This window comes from Siniperca chuatsi, linkage group LG3 (genome assembly GCF_020085105.1).
Source record: "Siniperca chuatsi isolate FFG_IHB_CAS linkage group LG3, ASM2008510v1, whole genome shotgun sequence".
Lineage (NCBI taxonomy): Eukaryota > Metazoa > Chordata > Actinopteri > Centrarchiformes > Sinipercidae > Siniperca > Siniperca chuatsi.
Window position 1 is genome coordinate 31,529,400 of NC_058044.1, and position 15,193 is coordinate 31,544,592.

General features: G+C 39.2%; 1 protein-coding gene across 9 annotated transcripts in view; it reads right to left on the bottom strand.

The window, feature by feature from the left end:
• LOC122873249 (glutamate receptor 2-like) overlaps positions 1 to 15,193 on the bottom strand; it is a 150,195-nt gene that overhangs the window by 107,138 nt on the left and 27,864 nt on the right. For all 9 annotated transcript variants that reach the window (XR_006377388.1, XR_006377387.1, XM_044189706.1 and 6 more), the window contains exons 3-5: positions 8,352 to 8,591; positions 4,295 to 4,416; positions 3,036 to 3,110 (exon numbers count right to left, since the gene is read on the bottom strand). Coding sequence is in view for 7 of the 9 variants with exons in the window: in XM_044189706.1 (XP_044045641.1) it covers positions 3,036 to 3,110; positions 4,295 to 4,416; positions 8,352 to 8,591 (437 nt within the window). In the remaining 2 variants the exon portion in view is untranslated. The remainder of the gene's footprint in view (positions 1 to 3,035; positions 3,111 to 4,294; positions 4,417 to 8,351; positions 8,592 to 15,193) is intronic.

Below are 15,193 nucleotides of genomic sequence, written 5' to 3' on the forward strand. Positions count from 1 at the left end.
CCCAGGCTGCAGACTCAAGAAAGACTTGATGATACATGTGTAGAACTCAAGATCTGAAAAGGATTAGTGGATTCTGAAAAATCAGTGTTGACTACTACTGTTCAACTGTTTGTGTTAAAGTTGCTGCTCTACTCCACAGGCTTTCAGCCACGTGGCCCAAAGTACACACTGTCTATGTACTTGTTAATGCAATAATTTTACATTTTAACATTGTTAAAATACAAAATACAAAAAGTGTTCCTTTGCAATTGTTTGTTTATTTTCTCTTTAATTATTTTTTTCTGTCTTTCAAATATTTGTTTCAGTCTGCTAAAAGTCTAAGAGCATGGGCAAAAAAAGTTTCTATACACAACTTTTGAATAGAAAAAAATATTGACTTGTACTTCTAATTTGATGTGTTAAGTTAGTAGTACTCAGTTTTGAGGTAAATGATTTTGAGTTTCATGAAGTCAATGTTTTTGAGTTATGGTAATTTTAAAACGATTGACAAAGCAACTAATAAATATTGAGTTTATTAAACATGAAATACTGTGTTTTTATACTAATTATTCAGTTCTGTTAATTTCATATTTTTGAATTGCACATACTGAAAATATCTGAGTTGGCTTAATCAGTACTTTCATTTAACTGTAATCAAAAAGTACAAGCAACACTCCAAATATTTAAGCTCTGATTACCTCACACTTTACTATAGTTTATGAACTCAAAAAATTGTGGCAACTTGTCAGGGAGCCAACACAGACACCACCAGCTCCACCCACCGCAATCAGCAGATCTCACTCACCTGAATACTGATTACACACACCTGCCACCTGTGTGTGTGTGTGTGTGTGTGTGTGTGTCTCTGTCTCTCTCTCTCTCTCTCTCTCTCTCTCTCTCTCTCTCCAGTGTACAGAACAGACTACTCCTCTATAGACATTCCTAGCTCCTGCCCACATTGTTTTTGCTCTACCTCTGTTCAGCATATTGTTGCAATAAACTCCCTCGTCACTGCACTTACCTCCGTGTTCTGTGTCGGCCTGCTGACACAACTGACTGGCTTTTTTTTTTTTTTTTTTGTTCTAACTTATTTGGGCAATTTATTAGGGCTCATTCTTGAAGGCTGGGGGGTGGTTCTTGCAGTTCATAGGACATTCTCCCATGGGGAAGGAGCCAGAGCTGCTGTGCAAATATGACAAATACCAAAAAGCTATGGATGGACTCACTTCTATGCACAGCATTATCTGGGGACCAACACTCCTTTATAGGTTAGGTTTATAGGTTGGTTTGTCTCCTACTCAGGAGTTGTGGCAATCAGCAGAGGAATGTAACAAAGTACTGTAAGTACAAATTTGAGGTTTAGTTACTAGCTAATTTTCAAATTAAGATTTTTGCATTAAAAACAAAGAGTTTATAAAATATGTTTTGTTATAAATTAAACTGCCCAACAGTTTATAAAACTACAACTCAAATGAAGTCATTTTTCATGTAAAAATATTTAATGGTTCCAGCTTCACCTTTTCCTTTGAATGACTTTAATATATGTAATGTTTTGTTAACAATATTGAGCTTTGGACTGTTGGTTGGACAACACAAACATTGTGAAGTCGTCACTTTGAGCTCTGGGTCATTGTGACAGCATTTCTCACTATTTTCAGAATTTTTACAAACCAAACAATCGATTAATCCATACTGAAAATAATCATTAGCTGCAGTCCAATACAAAATAGTTCAAAATGAGCTCCACCTCAACCAGCTACAACGTAAAATCCTGCTTTTAAATTAATGCATGAGTGAAAATAATCTAATGATATAATATATAATAGTATAATAGTCACAGGGGACATTTTACTGCATTGAGTACTTTTAATACTTATTTTGCTGATTATAATTACATACTTTTACTTAAGTAACATTTTCAAAACAGGACTTTTACTTAAGTTTTTCTAACAGAGTATTCATACTTTTATTTAAGTAAAGGATCTGAATACTTCCTCCACCAGTGGTGGGAATACTCACGAGCCTCCAGCTGGTTGATGAATAGAGCTTCTCCCAGTGGATGAGAGGGTTTGTCTTGATGTCACTGCAGGTTGCAGAGAGGAACACTCTGACTTAAGTTCAGTGTGCTTGGCCTTCTTGAAGTCTGAGCAAAGGCTCGACCCACTGATTCTGACCTAAGATTTGGGCCTGATAGCATTTTAGCAAATCTGAATCCAGGACCAAATCCGCTTATCAAATCCAAATCTTTTTGAGCCTACTTACTTTTTCACACCTTCTTCTTTCGTAAGCTACTTGCTTCAAATACTGGGGGTCCCGATTTAGATTTGGGAAACTGATACTCCTAAATTATATATATGATATGCATGACTCACTACTTTGTTGGTCTTTTGAAACTGTAAAAATACGCAGTCCACTCAAAATCATAAACAAATGACCTTGGGTCACAGTTTGGAAACAGGCTGAACTGAAAGTATATTAAGCTGGCTACGTGGATATTTTGTACATTGCTCATTGTTAACAAAAAGGAGTGAAGAGAGATAGAGATTCTATGTGATTGTTAGCCGCAGGACTTAGCGAAGTAAGTTTTATCAACCTAGAACCAGATTCAAAATGAAACCAGCAACAAGAACCCAACCCTCTTCCTGTCTTCTTATACAGTATGAAAGCACATTCCATTGCAGAGAAATACATTGTGCTTCAAGGAAAAGGAAGCACAGTAAAAGTATGGTGTACAGACGCTGACAAACAGGTATTTATAAAGACAACTACAACAAAAACAAAGCTAAACAAATGTATGAAAGATTTTAAGCTTGCTTTTAAATGCCATATAATGCAATCTGGCAGAGTATTCCAGCAACCTTAAGGTCTGTGCCAGATGACCTAAGAGGACATCTGGAAATGGTATCATATTTGACATTGATATAATATACAGCAAAGGAGGGATCTGTAGCATACTGAAGGGGTAGAAGAAGCTTTCTTGGTTATGGATGGATATTATTACTTATATTAGTGGTGGAAGTAGTAGTAGTAGTAGTAGTGACAAGACTGGAATCAACCTGTTCCATGATGTCTTTGACTTTGTCTTGTTCACAGTCCAGGATGATACGTCTCTCCTTACGGATCTCCAGGTCCTAAAAAACAGAAGTATTTTACAGTATTCAACATCAAAGCCCATAATGTTGTGCAGGCCTGCCACGTGAAATGTAGCTCTGTAATGTAGCTCTGTACTGTACACAAGTACAGTATGTAGTTGAAGCGCTTTGAGTAGTCAGAAAGACTAGAAAGGCGCTATATAAGTACAGTCCATTTACCATTTACACCAAGTGGTATTTTCATGAGGCACAGTGAGGTTTTTTCCTCACCTACACCAGTTTGGTATTTTGGTGTCATCCAGCTGCACACTGCTCATCATCATAGGCTAGGTCAATGACAAACTGTGGAAGCTGTACCCAAGTTTTTGTGCGATTTTTGTCACTTTAATACGGTGGCCCTGAGAGCTCAACGCACTGCAACTTAGGAAAACACATGCAAATAGACAAAACACGAGCAAATACAGAAAAACCCAGCAAATACAGAAAACACAACCGTATACATAAAGTGCTGCATCACAGGATAACTGTCATGCTTAAAAACATATTTGTGAGGATGAAAAATGACCGACACGGACCGACTTCAATAACTTCATGAGTCACAAACCTTGGCAACAACAAGCGTGTCCCAGCCGTGTTCATCACTTTTGAGTGTCCTCTGGAAATAGTTTCCGTTGTCGTCTGTGCTACTTGCAGCGCGTTTCTGTATTTGCAGCACGTTTGTGTATTTGGTTGTGTTTTCTGTGTTTGCAGCGTGTTTTCTAAATGCTGCACATGTGATGTCAAATTGATGAAGATGTTTTCTTAATTTGCTTGTGTTTGGTCTATTTGCATGTGTTTTCTTAAGTTGCAGTGCATTGAGCTCTCAGGGTTACCGTACTTTAATTGGTAGGTAAATGCACCAATATAGACCTCCCTAAAATCACAGAAACCGAAAATTGAGAAATCCTTCGCCTCACTGCACAACGTACTGGTAACGCTTTATTTCACAGATCCCATAGTATCGTAATCATTTCCTAGACAGGAACTGATATGTAGCTGTTGTGTACATGTGTACATATGCATACATGTCCAGTTAATTAATTCTAATTGTTTTCTAGCATGATAGTGGGCGAGAGATGACCTTTTGACCATAATATCTGTTTTTGTGTATCTTGGTATTTCTAAAAATGCATGGTGTGTGTACTAACAGGGTGCAGTGCTGTGTATTAACAGACTATCAATACCTGAAATAGGGAGCGGTAGGCTTCGTCTTTCCTCTCATCTTTCAAGTTTCCTACATTTATCGCTGTGACGACCCATTTTTTCTCTGCTGCAGTGTCCAGTATTACCTGAAGAGTAGAAAGACCTACACACACAAACACATGCAAAACATGATTAGTTAAATTAGGATACTTGTCTTTTTACTGTAGCGTACAGGGGTAAACGGATAGCACTGCAGGTAAATCAGAAATACAACCCTTTCAGTATTGCTGGCATTTTTCAGTACATACCAGGTAGGGTTTGGGTTCTACAGCATTTTAACAAAACTGAGTCCAGTATTGAAACTGCTTATCCAATCCGAATCCTTTATCAAATCTAATTGGGTTGAGCTTTCAACATATGTCATTGTTAAAAATAACTACAACTCTACAATTGAGATCTGTACTTTTTGTCCAAGAAGGTAGTAACACTGCTATGAAAGTCAGTTATGTATATGACAAATGAAATAACAGCTGTATGTGTACACCAAATTATTCACAAGCTACTTGCTCCAAATACTGGAGTGTGTGTGTCTGTGAAGATTCTCAGTCATCCAGGTCAAAGGATACCTAGAAGAGGCCCCTTGAACACCCCCAACAACTTTGCTTCCTTCTGTACAGACAAAATTTAAAAAATCACTGACGACCTGTCAGTGCCTCTGTATCAGGTAAAGGGTCTATGTCATCCATGCTTACTCTTAAAACCAATTCAGTCTGCATGACACAATCAACCATAACGCCCTGGAGGAGATTGTGTTACATCTGAGTCTGTCCTTCTCCTGCCTTGATATTCTTCCCACAAGCTTTCTAAAGAATGTTTTTAATTGCATGGCATCACACAATAGTCAATACCTCTCTTCTTTCAGGCTATTTCCCCAAAACACTGAAAACAGCCGTGATCAAGCCTCTTTTAAAAAAAGAACAAATTAGACACCTCAATAGACTGCTCTCATGAAAGTCTTAAATGACATCTATTTAAATACAGAGAATGGAGAAGTCTCTGTTTTGGTACTGCTGAATCTGCGTTTGACACAGCTGACCACAAGATATTACTGGACAGACTGGAAAACTAGGTGGGACTCACCACCCTTAACTGGTTTAAATCTGCAGGATAAAGACTATTTTGTGTCAATTGGTAATTACAAATCTGAACAAACAGCAATGACGTGGAGTTTCCTAAGGGTCCATTCTTGGTCCAGTTCTATTCAACATCTATATGCTCCCACTAGCTCACATTCTGGAAAACAAATATCCTACTAAATTTCAAAACCCACATCAACAGAATTACAAAGTCAGCCTACCACCACCTTAAAAATATAGCAAGACTTAAAGGACTAAAGTCTCAGAAACTTGTTCATGCTTTTGTTTTTAGTAGGCTGTGTCTTTATAGTCTCTGTAAAAAATAAATCCATCAGCTGCAGCTTATTCAGAACACTGCTGCCCGAGTCGTCACTAAAACAAAAACACATCACAACAGTTCTCAGAGCTTTGCACTGGCTTCCTAAGCATCAAAGAATTGATTTCAATGACTTACACAGCACTGAATGGTTTGGGGCCAAATTACAACTCTGATATGCTGCTCTGCTATGAGCCATCCAGAGCTTTTAGATCATCGGGGACAGGTTTGCTCACTGTCCCCAGGGTCTGCAAAGCACGGCGGTGCTCAAGACATGTGCTGTGCAGCTGTGTGGAGTCCTGCAGTACATCTTCAACCTTAGCCTGAGCCTGGAAAAGGTCCCCACACTGTGGAAGTCATCATACCTGGTCTTGGTACCCAAGGAAGGGCCTACCAGAAAGGAAATTTGCCTACCAGGAGAACACTGGAGTGGACAACGACATCATTTACTCCACTTGTTTCCTGGATAACAGATTACCTGAACGGCAGTCCACAGTTTGTAAGAATTGCATTTCAGGAACTATGATGAGCAACACAGAGTCATGCGGAGTCAACACTTTATACACCTCTAACTTCAGCTACAACACGGGGTCATGCCATCTGCAGAGGTTCACTGATGACTCTGCCATTGTGGGGTGTATTAATGGACAACAGGAGGAGGAATACAGAGGCTTGGTGGATCACTTTGTCGGGTGGTGCAGACTAAACCGTGTGCTGGAGAACATAAGCAAGACAAAGGTGCTAATTGTGGACTAAGCCTCCTCTGACCCCTCTATCCATCCATCCAGGGGGAGGATGTTAAGGTGGTTCACTCCCATAAATACCTCAGAGTGCACCTGGACAACTGGCTAGAGTGGGCTGGAAATACATGGGCCCTCTACAAGAAGGGCCAGCGCCGGCTCTACTTCCTGAAGAGGCTTCAACATCTGCATCTTATATATGCTTCCTTTAGGAAACACTCCAACACTCCATAAACTTTCATTGTTATGCAGATGATACCCAGTTATATCTATCGATCAAGCCAGATGAAACTAACCAGTTAGCTAAACTTTAAGCATGCCTTAAGGACCTAAAAACCTGGATGACCTGCAATTTTCTGATGTTAAACTCTGACTCACTGAAGTTATTGTACTTGGCCCCTAACACCTTATCCACCTTATTAACACATTATCTAAAGATATAGTTACTCTGGATGGCATTGCCCTGGCCTCCAGCAACACCGTAAGGAACTTTGATTAGAATTTATCCTTTAACTCTCACATAAAACAAACTTCAAGGACTGCCTTTCACCTATGTAACATTGCAAAAATCAGGCACATCATGTCGCAAAATAATGCCGAAAAACTAGTTCATGCATTTGGTACTTCTAGGCTGGACTATTGCAATTCCTTATTATCAGGCTGCACGAATAAGTCCCTTAAGACTCTCCAGTTGATCCAGAATGCTGCGGCAAGTGTACAGACAAGAACTACGAAAATGGATCATATTTCTCCAATTTTAGCTTCTCTGGACTGGCTCCCTGTAAAATCCAGAATAGAATTTAAAATCCTTCTCCTCACCTACAAAGCTCTTATTGGTCAGGCAACATCATATGAATGGGAGCCAGAGGCTTCAGTTATCAAGCTCCTCTCCTGTGGAATCAGGTCCCAGTTTGGGTTCGGGAGGCAGACACCATCTCCACATTTAAGAGTAGGCTTAAGACTTTCCTCTTTGATAAAGCTTATAGTTAGGGCTGGCTTGGGTGAGTCCTGAACCATCCCTTAGTTATGCTGCTATAAGCCTAGACTGCCGGGGGACTTCCCATGATGCACCTCTTTCCTCTCTCCTTCTCTCCCTCTCCATCTGTATGCATTTTTTTCCCATTAATGCATGTTACTAATGCAACATCTTCTCTCTCCCGCAGATTTGTGCTGTGGTGGCCATCAAACTGATTAACTCATCCCTGCTTTGTCGCAGTGTCACAGAAGTTACAGAAAACGTAAGTACAGGTAGCAAGTCCAGTAAGACCTCAGCACTGCAGTGCAATAAATCTCTTTAACATTTAACTTAGAACTTATAATTACATTAATGTTGCACACCTTACTGCAATTTGCATACTTGTATGCATGCACATGCTTAAAAGGGCATACCAGACAAAAAGCTTGACAAAATGTCAAATGACAAAAATGTTTTTTGGCTGATTGAGCAAATACCTGACAAATCAAGGTACTTCATCACTTTGATGCACAAATCATATACGAATCCACATAAATAAGTAAGATTCAATGAAAAAATCCAATAAAGCAGTCCAACATTACCACAATAACCTAATACACCCAGAAATTTTACAGAGATAGATATAAAAGCATGGCCAATCAGGAAGGCCAATACAGTATATCAGCTTATATCATAAAGTTAATATGATATATTACAGATATATCAGTATCATACATGTTTGAAATATGTTTGAGGTAATTTACAAACAGTGTCGCCATTACGCTGTTTGTCTAACAGAGAGAGTAAAATCAGTCAGTTCCACTCAGTACATATCTTGGTTCTTTAAAAAACAAAATTAAGGGATCCTTTAATTGTAGTTGTATTAGAAGTTAAGCAGCAGCAACACTAAAACCACATGCTCTATGTGATAAATAATGAGACTCTTTTTACCTCTATCACTGTCGTATAGATAGGCAAACTTTTCCCATTTGTAGTACTCCACTAATGAAACTAGTGGCCCCTTGATGTCCGGCCTCATCTGGAGAACAAACTGATTCATTCCTTCTGCTGGGAAAGAAGGTGTGATGAAGGAGACATGAAGTGTCTCACAGAAGGATGTGATGGTGTTGACCGACTTCTTGTCGTAGAAGCCAAAAATGGCGTAGACACCTCGAGAGAACTGGGAACAAACTAGGAGAAAGAGAAAGAAACATTTTAATAAAACATTAAAAAGAGACAGACAAACTCAGACACAGGAGGCCGGCAGGATTTAGGTAAAATCCTAATAAGTCACAAAGGAAAGATGTCCTTGTGCTCAACACCTGTGATAAACTTACCTTCTAAATCTTTAGCTCTCTATAATAGCATTTGGGCTTTTATGCAGCTGATGATTATGCAGATTATACAGTTGATGATGATGCTCAATATTAGGGTTGAATACTTTTTGATATACAGTTCAGCTGTGTGTCAAAATATTTTATGAATAAGTGTGAATGAATCGGGATGCAAATCTGTAAATGAATACAGGCAGTTCTACAATCAGACCTGCAGGTCTCCGTCTCCTCATCAGAGAGTAGAAAGATGACACAGGAGGGTTTGTCAGCCTTATTGCCTTATGTTAGCTTTATTGTTGTTTTTTGGCGATGATGTCAGAGAAGAAGGACCACCTTGCATTTCTCACTTCTAAATTATAAATGCTAAGTCTCTCTTTATAGTCATAATGAACCCGGAGATTTGTTTTTCACCACCTGCGTTCAGCTTTTCAACACTCTTTTATATTCTTACCAGCGTGGCATTTCTCCCTGGAGATCTTTTCTTACCAGAAACACTTCACTTTAGTGGGTGCAATGGCATCAATAACATTTGTAATGTTAGAATTGAAATTATGTACAAGCTCACTGACTGAGACCCAAGAGAGGGTGGGTGCGGAAGAAATGAATAAATATTTTACTGGTGTTTTCAGTGATATACCATTTTCTGTTTGAACATGTGTGTGAAAACACAGGAACGATCAGAGAGAGCAACATCAGTCACCACAACCTTAGAAATGTTCAGACCCTTGGAGATGATTAGGTCCAGAGAGTTCTTTAGTCCCTCTGTTCTGGAGGTTGTCAACATGGATGTTAAAATCACCAACAATAACTACACAGTCAAAGTCAGTCAATACAGATTATAGACAGCAGTTCAGTAAAGTCATCAAAAAAGTTGGCGCAGTAATTTGGTGGCATGTAGATTATGGTGTTTAATTAGACTCAAAACCTGTTTTTTCCCACTAAATTCAGAGGCAGAGGTGCCAACTCATCAGGAAGACTCTGTGTTTATGTAAATATACAGCATATAGCTTGAGAGCCATATAGTGATTTCTCACGCCGAAAAAGCTAAATACGCTAGCATATGTAGCTAATGTTAGCCTTGTTATGCAGTGTGGTCATGCTTCATAACTTAAACACTTGCAGATGCAGCCGCTGCACACATTGAAATAAAAAAACAGTCACATTGTAGAAATTAGACTATCACTGTAAAGTTAGCTGAGAAGGCCCCTCCCAGGAGGAATTGGTGCTATACATGTCTAAATGTTTCTGTGTAGATGTTCAAGCAACTAAGTGATGTATGATCTGAGCTGTTGAATTAAAATCCCTCTTTTCCCTCACATCTCCTGTAATGATGCTGTGGTCATCCTGCTCCCTGGCTGACCCCTGCAGATCCTCTTATCTCAACTCAGGACATCCTTCAACACTCCTCTGCAACAAACAGTCAGGGGCGAATTCACAAAAGGATTGCACGGCTTTTGCGGATGCTAAACCTGCATTAATACGACAAAAATAAACCGTGTAATTCTCAAAGCACACGCACAGGGTGAACTGCATTTACAACTGTCTTTATAAACATGTTTCAGTACAAGATTGTCCATCATTTAGCCAGTAACCAATGTATTGTAGTTTCAAATAGCTGCAAAGTTGACCCATCCTTTGTCCTTTACAATGTTAGGCAGACACAGCCTTTGATTTTGTACAGGTTTTTGGCCAATAAAAGAAACCAAATGGAATAGTGTCTCCAGTCTCGTGCCTTTTCTTTGCTCCTGTTCTGAGTCTACTTCAAAAGCAGCTACTGTTACAAGTTAAATTAGAAAAACTTAATAGCATTCAGTTTACACAAATGTATATATGACTGATATTCTCACTTTCTTGCTGAGTGTTACTAGCAAGGTAGGTCTTCAGAGTGTGGTTGCAGACCGAAGCCCCATTTCCTAAAAGCATCTTAAGGCTGAGACGAGCTTAGTCCCATTGTAACGCCAAAGACTAAGATCATTTTAGCCTGAAGATGATTTTGGGAAATGAAGCACAGTCTAGTAATGATTGATGTTGCAAATAATTTTGTGTCGCACACAAAGGGCATGTCTTGCTGTAGACTTGTTTAAGTCTAAACAATCTGAGGCAATAATCCTCTTAAACATCTCAGAATACAACACACAACATACTCAACAGTATGTTCAACAGCATATTCAAGTAATTAACAACTGCAACAGCTTGCAGTAAGGGTTATCATTGTCATTTTCAGTCAGAATGTAAATACATTTACTCAAGTACTGTAACACATTCGAAGTACTTGTACTTTACCTGAGTATTTTCATTTTATGTAACTTTATACTTCTCCTCCACTACATTTGTCTGACAGCTTTAGTTACTTTTAAGATTACAGCTTTTCATATCCTTCCTGTCCAGTGAAAACCATGTATCTCCAGATGTGGTGATTCTGTGGTGAATGTTTGTGATGAACTGAAGGATGAAGTGTTCCTTTATGGGTTGAGAAAATTCTCTTACATCTTAAGCTAAATAAACTCTTTAACCCTCCCTCAGATCAGCTGGAAAATGCATCGTCACAAAGCAGAAAACAGGCTGTTTTTTTGAGCTCATGAAAAGTTGACTTTTTAGAGATACGTGGTTCTCACAGGACAGAAACGCTACAAACATATGATGATCTTATAGAATAAGATGTATTGGTGTAGATTAAACGACCCATAATAATTGAACAAAACCTCCCAAGAATCAAACAAAAACATTTATTGAAAGTGAATGAAAATTATTTGGCATGTTGGGTGGAGACTCTCTTGGCTCTGAAGTCCCTCATGTTTTAAACTCTCTTCAGGCGGGGGCTGAGGTGGCTCTCTGATGATGTTTTTCACAGTTGGGTGTGTAGCAGCAGAGTATGTGGGATTCTTTCTCTCATGTCACAGACCATATCCTTGGGAAAGCAGTATATTTTGGTGTTCTTAATGCTCATGCCTTTTACATCTTTTACAGCAAAATCACCGATAATCGGAGTTTGAGGCCCACTTTTCTGTGGCCTTTTGCTTTCAGAATTACTCTCTGTCCTTACCCTGCTGTGTGAGGAAGGAGGAGGTTATCCAGCTCATGTGACGGAGATCCAAGGTCCTGAAGCAGTCGTGCAAATCTGTTCCCAGGTTCTACACTTTGTTTTTGGGGAGGTTTGTTGCTAGTTCTCCCTTTTACAGTTTTCCATGGCTTTGTCCTACTAAGCACAGGGATGATGAGGCACTCCGTCTGTCACAAATCTCAGGGCTCTGGCTATCTCTCATCCTCCCATTTCCCAGGGAAATGATTTACATGTATTCTTTATTCTCTTTGCACCAAGAGAGTTCCAGAGAGGACGACTACTTGCAGATTTATTGCCAGACAGACAGCCCTCCTATTTCTTAGTAGTCTTGTTGGTGTTAGTTAGCAGTGTGTTAGCATTCTCTTGTCATTGTTTTGAGTCCATGGTAAAGTGGTATCATTCCCACATGGTCCATTAACTTCCATATTCACGTCTAATGGTGAATCTTAGTTTCAAGCACTGCAATTTTATGTAGAAGTTTGTGAATCTGTGGAGAAAGGGGGGGCATAGCTTCAGCTAAATCCTAGGTTTCCAGTCACTGTGTTTCAGGCAAAAGACTTGTGCTGTTGGTAGGCCATACTCGCGTAGTACCAAAAAAGTAATAAAGGTGTTAAAAAATATGGTTATAGCCTACTGTGTCTTTCATAAACTAAAGCCCCAGTGATTTATAAGTGTCCAGGAGTCACTGTCGATAATTTCTAGCAGAAAAAAAACAAAGAATAAGCTACGTGGAAGTTTAATAGTGAAAAATCAGCCAAATAAACAGGTTTCACCTATAATAGTCCTGAACATTTCGCAGAAGTCGGGAAGTCACCTGTCTACACTAATTAGACTAATGACCGTCAATCACACATGAAAGGAGGTGCCCAGGTGGAGCAGTGTGTTCCCTGCATGGATCTCTTTTCTCCCTGTGACATTACAGAGTCAAACTGGCTTAAAACCCAGCATCTGGACCATGAAATAAAGGTAACACAATTAGGTAAAGAAACAACATTTAAGTCATTTACAGCAACTGATGACATTTGTAAGAGTTTATGGCAAGACAACATACACTCCCTGGCCACTTTATTAGGTACACCTATACAAGCTAATACAATCTAGTACAATGGCTCTGCCATATATTCTACCTTTACGAAGCTTATAATGGCCAGTTTTTTGAACTGGAAAAAACTTTCCGAGAGGTGTTAATTCAACTATATGTTTTTTACTGAGGTGTTTATAATATTCTTCCCCACTCATGTTTGTAAAGACAACAAAGTGGTCTTGCACTGGAACATCAATCACTAGTTGCTGCTGAAAAAAGAACAAATGACATGATAAAACTTGCTTAACTTAACTAACTTTTATTATTAACTTTTACTATTATATATGTTATCAAAGGGAGCCAACATTTGCTGTAATGTTAGGATATGTGCTTTTTTACTCAAGGGGTGAACACAGAAGTCGTTTGTGTCTGTGTCTAATGCTATATTTAGTTGTCCTACTTCAATGACCTTGTTCTTTACTCTCAAAATAAAAAGTCCAATTTTATCTCTCTGGATATAATATTGCATTCATGTGCATTATATACTGCACTGATGCATATACTTATGTTATCTGCTCAGAAAACAAGGTCATGTTTTGAGCTGACATCCTGATATATTAACAATAATCCTTTATAACTCACTGCTCTATTAAGGACAGATTTTAGAGTACAATGTGCAGTTAAACAATATCATTCAGTTACAGTCAAGTACTCAGGTCCAGCATAACAGAACGTTCTATGTCATTTATTTATGGTGGAGTGAATTAAGGAGTCTCACAGCCTGAGGGAAGAAGCTGCTCTGTAGTCTGGTGGTATGGCAGCGGATACTTCTGTATCTCTTGGCAGACGGCAGCAGGGTGAACAGGCTGTGACTGGGGGGGTACTGTCCTTTAGTATCCTTTGGGCTCTGCGCAGGCACCTCACCGATATCACCAATGCTCAGTAGGTTGGTAGCAATGATCTTCTGAGCGGTTTTAATCACCCTCTGCACGGCCCGGTCCTGGGCCGTGCACATCCCATGCCAGTAGTTTGTAATGTGTCCAGTCAGGATGCTTTCTATTGCTCCTCTGGCTTACTCACGACTGGAGGGCAACATCCACCGACTGGAGAATAAAATCCAGGAAAAGGAAAAGTTGATCGATAGCTTTCTATCAGTCACCTTAGCACAGTCCAAGCACATCTCGCATATGCAGGTATGCCTTGCCCTATCACCCTCCTTCCGTCTATCTCAGGCCACGGTCTTGGACTCCGCCGCCACTCTTCCATGGCTGACATTGACCAATGCCAGAGCTGGTGCCGAACCTGGTGCATGAGTGGGGAGTCTGGTAGCTGTGGCGCCGATGGAATAATAACTATGAAATAAAAGTCCCCTAAATAAATTAAAGTAGTCCTTTTTATTTATTTATTGAACTATATTGACTAATTTAGATATTTATATTAACATTTATTTATGTATTTATTGCCTCATTTATTTATTTCAAGATTTATTTCTACCCATTTTTATATATTTCATAGGTATATTTATATATTTATTTAATATTGAATAAAATGGCATTCCATACTGATCTAGTAATGTTTCAAATTTACTGATCCAATTTGCCCCCATTACCATGCACAACCTCATCAACCTCAGACAATTTCTCAGCTGCATCTGTCCTCCTGCCAACTTGATATTTTACCCTCCAAATTCTTTAAAGAGGTCCTACCCATCATTGGCCGTGCTGTTCTCACTATTATAAACCTGTCCCTCACCTCCAGTTGTATCCTGATCAATTTAAGAAAGCTTGTGTCAAGCCGCTTTTTAAAAAAACCCTGCCGTTCTGAACAATTTTAGACCCCTTTCGAAATTACCTCATTAATTTCTAAAGCAGCTCCTTGAAGTTGTTGAAGGGAATAATATTTTTGATAAATTTCAATCTGGCTTCCCCGCCAAAAACACAGAACTGAAACTGCTTTAAGAGTCTCGAATGACATCCTAATGCAGGCTGATTTAATTCATGAGATCTTGATTTTACTTGATGTAAGTGCTGCCTTTTGATACTATTGATCAATCCATCCTCATCAATTGACTAAATAAATGTGTTGGTATCTTAGGGAAAGCCCTAGAGTGGTGTGACACTTTTTGGTCTCTATGGGTAACTATGTGTCTTCCTCCACTCCGCTGTTATATGGGGTGCCTCAGGGGTCAATCCTCAGTCCTATTCTTTTCTCTTTGTATATGCTTCCCTTGGGCCAGTCACTTTGATTGTATATCCTATCACTGTTTTGCGGACGACACAACCTAGACACTTTCCACAACTGTTTAGCCGCTATAAAGGACTGGATGTCACTTAACTTTCTTCAACTAAATTCTGATTTTAAGATTATTTTAATC